Source organism: Cyprinus carpio, chromosome B19 (genome assembly GCF_018340385.1).
Source record: "Cyprinus carpio isolate SPL01 chromosome B19, ASM1834038v1, whole genome shotgun sequence".
Lineage (NCBI taxonomy): Eukaryota > Metazoa > Chordata > Actinopteri > Cypriniformes > Cyprinidae > Cyprinus > Cyprinus carpio.
This window is the reverse complement of record NC_056615.1, coordinates 18,459,047-18,467,862: the sequence shown is the minus strand read 5'-3', so window position 1 is coordinate 18,467,862 and position 8,816 is coordinate 18,459,047. Positions and strand designations below refer to the sequence as shown.

At 35.3% G+C, this 8,816-nt stretch overlaps 1 protein-coding gene across 3 annotated transcripts; it reads left to right on the top strand.

The window, feature by feature from the left end:
- The first annotated feature begins 294 nt into the window (after positions 1 to 294).
- Positions 295 to 5,791, top strand: LOC109096291 (deleted in azoospermia-like). 3 transcript variants are annotated; one of them, XM_042744730.1, is made up of 10 exons: positions 295 to 409; positions 1,004 to 1,120; positions 1,701 to 1,792; positions 2,221 to 2,272; positions 2,378 to 2,444; positions 2,674 to 2,804; positions 2,923 to 3,003; positions 3,106 to 3,156; positions 4,460 to 4,535; positions 4,621 to 5,791. In XM_042744730.1, exons 1-9 carry the CDS (start codon positions 407 to 409, stop codon positions 4,502 to 4,504), a joined length of 639 nt encoding a protein of 212 aa, XP_042600664.1. In that variant the 5' UTR covers positions 295 to 406; the 3' UTR covers positions 4,505 to 4,535; positions 4,621 to 5,791. The 3 variants fall into 3 exon arrangements, with proteins under 3 accessions (XP_042600664.1, XP_042600663.1, XP_018927614.2); XM_042744729.1 differs by lacking the exon at positions 295 to 409 and adding an exon at positions 441 to 860 and having other exon boundaries at positions 4,626 to 5,791; XM_019072069.2 differs by lacking the exon at positions 295 to 409 and adding an exon at positions 442 to 860.
- Positions 5,792 to 8,816: the final 3,025 nt, after the last annotated feature.

The window sequence follows — 8,816 nt, the reverse complement described above, 5'->3', positions numbered from 1 at the left end:
ACTGTTTTACATTTCCTCCTTTATATAAATCTGATTTGTTTTGCATTTCAAAAGTTTAAAAAATGTTGATAGGTCATAAATTTCGCAGTATGTTTTTAAGGTCCTCGAGTTGGTGAATCTTTCGTGCGGTACATTAAATAGATACTTTTAAACTCTACCAAATCTGTCATCTTATTTTAGAAATAATTACAATGTATAATGTTTGAGCTCTGACCGATTCACGATTTTTAAAAAAAGAATGTTATTCACAGTATTAATAACTTTAAAACTCGCCTTATTTGGTGTTTATTTTCCAATTAGGACTGAGAAGGGTGTGGCGCTTTAATGCAACTCCTCCAGCCAGAGGCGCGGACCCAACGAGCCACTCACTTCATTAACTTATTTAGCCATTTTAATTGTTTTAGATATGGTAAGTAACAAAAGTAGTAATAGTATTTGATACCTTAATCTCTCAGGCACCATCTATAAATTTCGCTGTTATTAATATCAAGTTCATTGCTGTAAAAAGTTCGCGCGGCAAACTCGCCATCAGAGGAACTCAGAAACGTCGGCCATTAGATTATGTAACGTTAACTTTAACGTTACATCTGTCAGGATAACACGAATGTTAGTCCAATTAACTAATTTTAGCCTAAATGCCCAGATTGCTTAATGAAGAAACATGAAAGATGTGTTGGAGATCGATCTGGGTTCGGCCTGGTGTCTGTCGAGCATTTTGAAACTATTTCATTTGATATTTCGGCTGACTTTGGGTTGTATTTTTATGGAATAAGTAACGAAACGTGTGGCCTTACTTCAAATCTAAGATGTATCAGGGCGTTCAGTTACCCCTGTGCCTCATATGTGGATTATATTCAAAGGTAATCGTATTTTGAACCTCAGAAATGTGTGGCTGTTGGTTGTTTTTGAGGGCCTAACTTTATATTGTTACTTGCTGCGTGTTCATTGTCTTGTTAATAATGTGTGTTGATATGAAGCCGAAAATGTTGTGAAATACCTACAGGATATCCAGAAGCACCGTCAGGGATTCCCGTCCTCTCTGAAGTTGTCTAACGGTTATATTTTACCCGAGGGCAAGATGACGCCCAACACACTGTTCGTCGGCGGGATTGACATGAAGGTAGTGACGCTGACCATTTCTGTGTCCTTTCATGTTCAAACGGGTGCAGTACAACTCTAAACTCTACCGACAATACATGCTTCCTGATTGCCAAAAGTATTGGGACACCCCCTTCTTTAGAACAGAAAAAGGCACTTCCAAAACTGTGGCAACAAAGATGGAAACATAATAAAAAAATTTTAAAAAATTGTATTTCCATCTCTGTTTCAAGAATTTTGGAAGTGTCTAAAATGACTATAACCGTATGTACAAGTCATTGGTGATGAGTTTTCGGCTCAAGGTCACACCAGAGATGTTCAGCTGGGATCAGGACTTGGCTTCTTCCACACTGACTGAATCAATCATTTCTTTCTGAACCTTGTCTTATACACAGAGGCGTTGTCATGTTAGAATAGAAGAGGGTCCTGTCCAAACTGTTGCTATCAAATTAGAAGCACACAATTCCCTTACATATCATTATATGCAGATTTATGCTCATGAAAATGACTAAAGTAGTCAAACCTGTTCATTAGAAGGGGGTGTCCCATGACTTTGGTCCATATGGTGTATCTACTCTCCAAACTGGCACTTTTTCCATCAGGTGGATGAGAACGAGATCAGCGAGTTCTTTGCCAAGTACGGGTCTGTAAAAGAAGTGAAAATCATCACTTATCGAGGAGGAATATGCAAAGGGTGAGAGAGTTGTAATTTGCCCTGCTGGGAAAAATAAATAAATGATACAGGTGCTGGTCATATAATTAGAATATCATCAAAAAGTTGATTTATTTCCCTAATTCCATTCAAAAAGTGAAACTTGTATGTTATATTAATTCATTACACACAGACTGATATATTTCAGATGTTTATTTCTTTAAATTTTGATGATTATAACTGACAACTAAGGAAAATCCCAAATTCAGTATCTCAGAAAAATAGAATATTACTTAAGACCGATACAAAGAAAGGATTTTTAGAAATCTTGGCCAACTGAAAAGTATGAACATGAAAAGTATGAGCATGTGTGGTGTAAACTATCCTTCTATAGAATATTTTGTGGAAACCGCTTTAAAAAATGTCTTTACCTGCCACCTCTGATTAGTTGTACATCTTCTTTCTCACAGGTACGGTTTTGTGTATTTCAGTGAGGACGTTGATATCCAGACTATCGTTGATGTAAGGTCATTTTTACTTGTCTGCAACAGTCTTCTCTCTTTTTTTTGTCTTGGTGTTTGTTATGAGGGCATCTTGACGTCTTGTACTCCTTCAATTATTCTACAGCAGCCGATCAGTTTTAAAGGGAAAAAACTCAAACTGGGACCTGCCATCATGAAAGAGCGAAATTCTCGTGAGTCCTTGCACTTCACCATCTGTTTGGCCTATGGAAAAAGTCATGGAATTGCTATATTTAATAAGTTTTTAATCTGATTGGAGACAGTTGTACTTAATTTCAAGGATTGGTAGTGGTAATTTTTGCCTCAGATCTTTTTAAATGACTTCTGCAATAATATTGTTATCTTAACATCTTAAAGTTATGTAATTCCATTAGTTAAAATGTGTTGGAATCTTGTTTCCAGGTTCCATGTCATCTCCAATGATTGGTCCATCACAGTGGATAAGCCCTAGCCCGTATGTGTACTGCAGCTGTTGTCCGTCAGGCCTGGCCCCGCCCTCACCTGTCTTCAGTGGAGGGAATCAGTACATGCAGGTAGCTATACAATGTTCATACAAACCCTGACACACTGCATATTAACATCATGTGAAGGAGTTAAAATTTCGCACATTACAAAGTATCAGTGTTTTCATCTTTTGATGTCTCTTCATAGCCTTACACATACTCCAGTCCTCCAGGATTTATTGTCCCACAGGTGCCCATGAACTATGCACAGACCACATATGCATACCAGGTACAGTCACACATTTGCGTTCATGCACACTTTCTTTTCTGGATGTATTAGTTTTTAAAAAACTGTCAAGAGAAATTTGACCTGTGTGTGTGTCTGTATTAGTATCCCCTGCCACAGTGGTGTGGAGAGCAGAGGACGAGGCTTGTCAATCAGGTCAGCTCCACTCCCCTTTTCTCTCGGTTGTTAAATAAGGAACTGAGCGTAATAGTTTGAACTTGGATTGTTGTAGTTGCATCTCAAAATGCCATGTAAATTGATCAAAAGTGACAGTTAAGAATTTCTAGTGTTACAAAAGATTGGTTTCAAACAAATGCTGTTCTTTTGAACCGTTTATCAAGGATTCATGGTTTCCACACAAATATTACATTTTTAATACTTAGAGAAATAAATGTTTCTTGAGCACCAAATCGGCTTATTAGAATGATTTCTCAGGGATCTTGTGAAACTGAAGACTGGAGTAAAGACTTAAAAATTCAGTTTTGCCATCATGGGAATAAATTGCGTTTTATATTCAAATAAAAGTTATTTTAAACAAAAAATAATATTGCACAGTAGAACTGTTTTAAATGTATTTATTAACAAAAAAATGCTGCCTTGTTAAAATTTCTTTTAAAACACGGAGTAATCTTAACTGTCCTTTTATCCTTGGAGATGCACCAATATATTGTAATTGCTTACAGTATAATTTGAACAAAGATGTTAACCACTTTAGTTAGCCCAGTGTTCTTGCCCTACCCATTAAATGAAATTGAGAAGTGTGTAAGCTAGTCCAAGACAGCTGCCTCCAGCATTTTAATGTCAGTGCAGTGTAGCAATAAGCACAGGCTTTATTTTAGTCTGCGCTAAAATTCCTAAGGTCAGAGATTTGTTAAAATGCTCTGCAATCAGGGCCCTATGAAATTTTTTTTTTTTTTTTTCTCCAATTATGTGTTTTCTGCGTGATTTTGATGTTTATGACTTGTGGCAGAAAAGTTCATTTGTTTTTTCTTAAATGTTTTAATTGTTATTATTAATATTTATTATTACTCTGAGCACATTTTAATATACAAAAACAATATTTCTATCAATTTCAAGTTAAAACAAATGTATTTTAGCAAGTTGAAGTGAAAGCCTTTTGAGTTTCTTTGAGTAATATGACTAACTTGTTTCCAGATTAAACTGTGAGATATCAGTGATGTGAACTCTCAGGGCTCTAGGTACTGAACCAGATCCACTATCGTAGTTTGTTTTCATGACTTCCACAAGTTTGCAGGGTAGCTCTGAACATGATCTGTGTCATGATACATGTCCATCACAATGTGCCACAAGACCCATATTACATTGGATTGTTGTGCTGTGGTTAGCCTTTAGATGGCAGCGCTGGCTTAATATGAAAATTGCAGACTGAAGAGAAAAAGTATGCTAAAATTGAAAGGCTCATCAATATAAGACGAGTGTATGTGTGATTCTCTTTCAGAACTATGTGGATTGTGGAGTCCAGACTTTGCTAACCCTTCTGTAGCCTTCAGCACTAGCACAGACTCCTTTTCTTGGTAAGTTTATGTGCACCTAAAATGAAGATACAGTCTTAAGTCTCAAGAGTCACTTTCACAGTCTCCCTTTGTTCCTTTGTCTTAGGGTAGAATCCTATAGAAGCAGAGGAGAACAACTTGATGGAGATCAAGCAATGAACTTCATTGTGCTTTCAAACACCTTTGCAGATAGGGTCAGCCTGGGTGTGATGTGACGCTGTATATTGAGGGAAAGACATTTGTGATCATACTGTAACCTAATTCCTCGCACATCCACACACTGAAACATTTGACAAGCTTTGATCGCTTTGGGTTATTCCACCCCTTTTTTTTGTATTGTCTGTGTTTTTCTTTCTTTGTCATGGCCAACTAACATTTAAAGACACTTTTAAGCTCACAAATACATATTTATATTTTACGTTTGCTTATTTTAAAGTTTGACTCACTGTTGGTGATGCACTGTATGCATATAGGAAACTGTTCTGACTGTTCAGTCTGTTGTTTTAAACCAATGTTTGTTTGTTTGTTTACTTAGGCTGGCGAGTGTTCACTGTTAAGTTGGTTTTATTTTGGGGTTTTCACATTCAGGGCACATGTTTGGTTATTGAGCACCAGGGTACAGTGGCTTCCCTCACCCTTTTTTACGCTAAATCTACTTTCATCGGTCACTATCACTGTACTTCCATTACTTCATTAATGCTTATTTTTCTTTGTTGGTGCAGTTAAGAGGTGTAAATAAGATCATTGCATTAATTCTAAAATGACAATAAAATTTTACTGAGCCCTGTAAGTCACAGCAGGTCACAGGATGCTTGACTTGTTTAAAATTATAGCGATGATGGAATATTGATATCACTGTGAACACAGTCATGCTGCATTTTTCTATTTTTCCCAGCACTTTTTCACACCAGTTCATTGAGTTTTGTTTTATAGGTTTGCAAAGTTATGGGTATTGTTGTACTGAACACAAAGCACTCTCATTTTATCCAGTGTTGCAACACTGTTCTTAGAGGTTTGTTTCTTGTGGGGGGGGGGGCTTTGGTTTATTAGCTGTAGCTTATTCATCAGATACTTTTAAAAACCAGCTCTGACTGACTTGTATTGAAATTTCTCAGTTATATTTACTCATTTCCCATGGCTTCATGGGAGTTGTGGTCTGTATTGTACCATAGTCTGAGAGCTTCTAATCACTGTACTCCTGGTTTGGATTTTGAAGTTGGCATTGTATGGTTTTGCTGTTTTTGTTATTAATAAAAAATAAAGTTGAATTAACTTACTCTTGCTTTAAGGTAGCCTTTTTATTGTTAAATTTTTTTTTTTGTTTAATTTGACTAGTTTGTGAGTTCCCTTTTTTTTTTTTTTTTTTGTTATTGGAACTCAGTGAAACTTAAAGGATGAATTCAAAGTATGAAACTTATGGATTGGTCATGGCTGATTCACATTAAATATGAATTGAATACCACTTCTCACACCCATAAATGTTTTAACATCGATCACTCTATAAGTGTTAACAATAAGAGACAACTACTCTATGCTTCGATCTGACAACTGGACTGTTTGACATGTAATCATTTTAATATCCCACTCTTTAAAACTGAACTGAATTAAAATTTATATTTCTGGATGCAGAATAATAGTAATTTTATCTCTGCATTTCATAACACTGTAATATTGTCCTAAACAATAATCTGTATGTACAGTAGAAATCTACTATTGTGTTTTTTCTTCTTCTTTTCAGGATCATTATGCCTCGCAAATGAATTCATAGAACAAAAAAATAATAGAAACATCAAATTAATTAAAATATAAGCGCGTAACGTGGACTCTTGGTGGCGCTATAGAGCTTTTTTATTTAATTTTGTTTATTTTAAGGTTGTATTTAAAGAATAAAGAAAAAAAAACTTTATATCCATAGATTTCCATCACTGTATAACATTAAACTTTCAAATCAACATGCATTTTTGGTTGTGGTGTGTATTATGCTACCATTAGTCAAAAATACTGTGTTTTGGTGCATGCTGATGTTTATTTTATTTTTATTATTAACTACTCGCTGTAGTTTGCAGTGTACGATGTTGATGAAATTAGAGATGAAACGAGAGCGATTTGGAAACATCGGAGGGCACCATTCCCTTTCAGTCTCAGACGAGAGAGAAAAGTGAGAGAGGAGAAGGAGGAGATGTTCGCACGCGCGCTGTATTAACTGAAGGAGTCTCCACGGCGGAGCAGAACTGAGCTCATCATCCACTCACCTGCCTCCAGTTCACACACACAAGCGAGGAACTTAATAAAGAAAACCGGAGAGGAGCGAAAGATAATTCAGGGAGAAAGAAACGACTCAAATCGAGAGAGACGTAATCAAAGAACACCAGCAGGTATGTTCACTCTGTGTAGTTTCTTTCTGTCACTGTACCCTAATCTAACACTGTCAACTCAAAGTCACTGCTTTCTTCTCCTGATTCATCTCTTGTTTCCTTTAACCCTCGTCTTTCTTCCTATGTTCTCATTATACTTGTAATAAACGCTTTTATTTGCGATTGAATGTGATATGAGTCACTTTAAAGTTCAAGCTCACTTCTAATTCAAAGACCGAGTTTGGGCTTGTATATGCATGTGCAAATACAGAACAGCATAAATATCAAAGAATGCCACACTTTCATGTAAGTCGAGCTATTAAAAACACTTCTATTCGCAAGCGTGAAACAGGGTGTATGGTTTTGTATAATTCATATGTAGTATTTTTTAACACAAAACCTAAAGACATGAATCAAAAACTTTTTAAAGGTCATATTGTATATTTAATTTAATCTAATCGTTATGTCTACTTATAATGTTAGTCACATTTTTGCACATAAAATAGAAATATCCGGTCCATTATAGACCATTTTTCCCTATGACTTTACAATTAAATGGACCGGTTAACTTTATACTATAAATAGACCACAGAGGGAATTTGTGTGTGTGTGTGTGTGTGTGTGTGTGGCCTTTTCACTTCTTTTCCTTTAAGACTTTAATTTAGATGCCGCCTTTGCATGCAAAATGAGAAAAAAAAATGTGCTTAAATATACAGTAGTTTGCTGCTGTCCATGCTTAGTCTTCACTGTGCCACTTAAATTGTTAAAATCAGACTGCAAGGATCCCTTGCAGATGCAGAGCCGCAGGTGCTACACACAGTACGGAATTTGATAAATTGTGCTTTAGCAATGTTAATATTTCTTAATGCAACATGTGCATTCATTAAGGCTTTATAGTACTAAAATATGTGTTTGTATCGTATGTATTAAGAATATAAAAATATGAGAATTCAGCTTCAACCTTGACTATAAGCGAAAAACTGTTCAGGACAGGCACATATTGTTCATTCACACATGATGGTATCAAGTGAGACGACTGCCAGAAGAAGATGACCTTCTGTTAGTATTTCACACACACATACACACTCACTCACAGTGGGGCTCCGAGGCTGATATGAGTGACAGGCTAAGCAGTCAAATTCTGAGAGAGAGAAATATAGTGGGGTGAGAGATTGGAAGTGAGAGGAATGAAGAAAGAGATGATTACGAACCTGTGAAATGTGAGGGGAATGTGCTATCATCAACTTTTATATTCAGCCATGCCAGCCTGTTCTTGCGATAGTGACCTACAAACATCTCACACACAAACTCTCACATGCACATACATACGCCCGGACTGGACAGTTGCATGCCTACAAAGACCCCAGTTTACTGTCACACACATTCACAGAAACAATTTCAGATAACGGTTTTTTAAAAATACATTTTTTATTGCAGTTTCTTCAGTTTCTTACAAAAAGTAGTATTATTGTGGTAGTGAAAAATACTTCACAATTTTTATAATAGTTTTTTTTGTTTTTTTTTTTTTTCTGCCATCATCAAAAAAATCAAATCACACATATATACAGTATATATATATATAGATATATATAGATAAGTGCTTTCAAAAGATGAATAGCGATTAATCGCATCCAAAATAAAAAGCTTTTGTTTACATGATATATGTGTGTGTACTGTGTATATTTATTATCTATATATAAATACACATGCATGTATATATTTAAGAAAAATGTTGTTTTTATATTAAATTTATTTATATATAATATAAATTATATGAATAAAACTATATACATGTAAATTATATATATAATAAATATACACAGTACACATATAATATGTAAACAAAAACTTATTTTGGATGGAATTAATTTTTTTATTTCATTTTTTTGTACAGGGACAATGCACAACAACAGTGTTGTGCCTCGATTAATCGTTTGCCAGCACTAAT

Bases quoted from the DNA above. Each gene is read 5' to 3' on its own strand.
- LOC109096291 (XM_042744729.1), top strand. From the start codon at position 807: ATGTATCAGGGCGTTCAGTTACCCCTGTGCCTCATATGTGGATTATAT. The intron at 861-1,003 runs GTAATCGTATTT...AAATACCTACAG, and splicing joins TATGTGGATTATATTCAAAG to GATATCCAGAAGCACCGTCA. The intron at 2,805-2,922 runs GTAGCTATACAA...GTCTCTTCATAG, and splicing joins GAGGGAATCAGTACATGCAG to CCTTACACATACTCCAGTCC.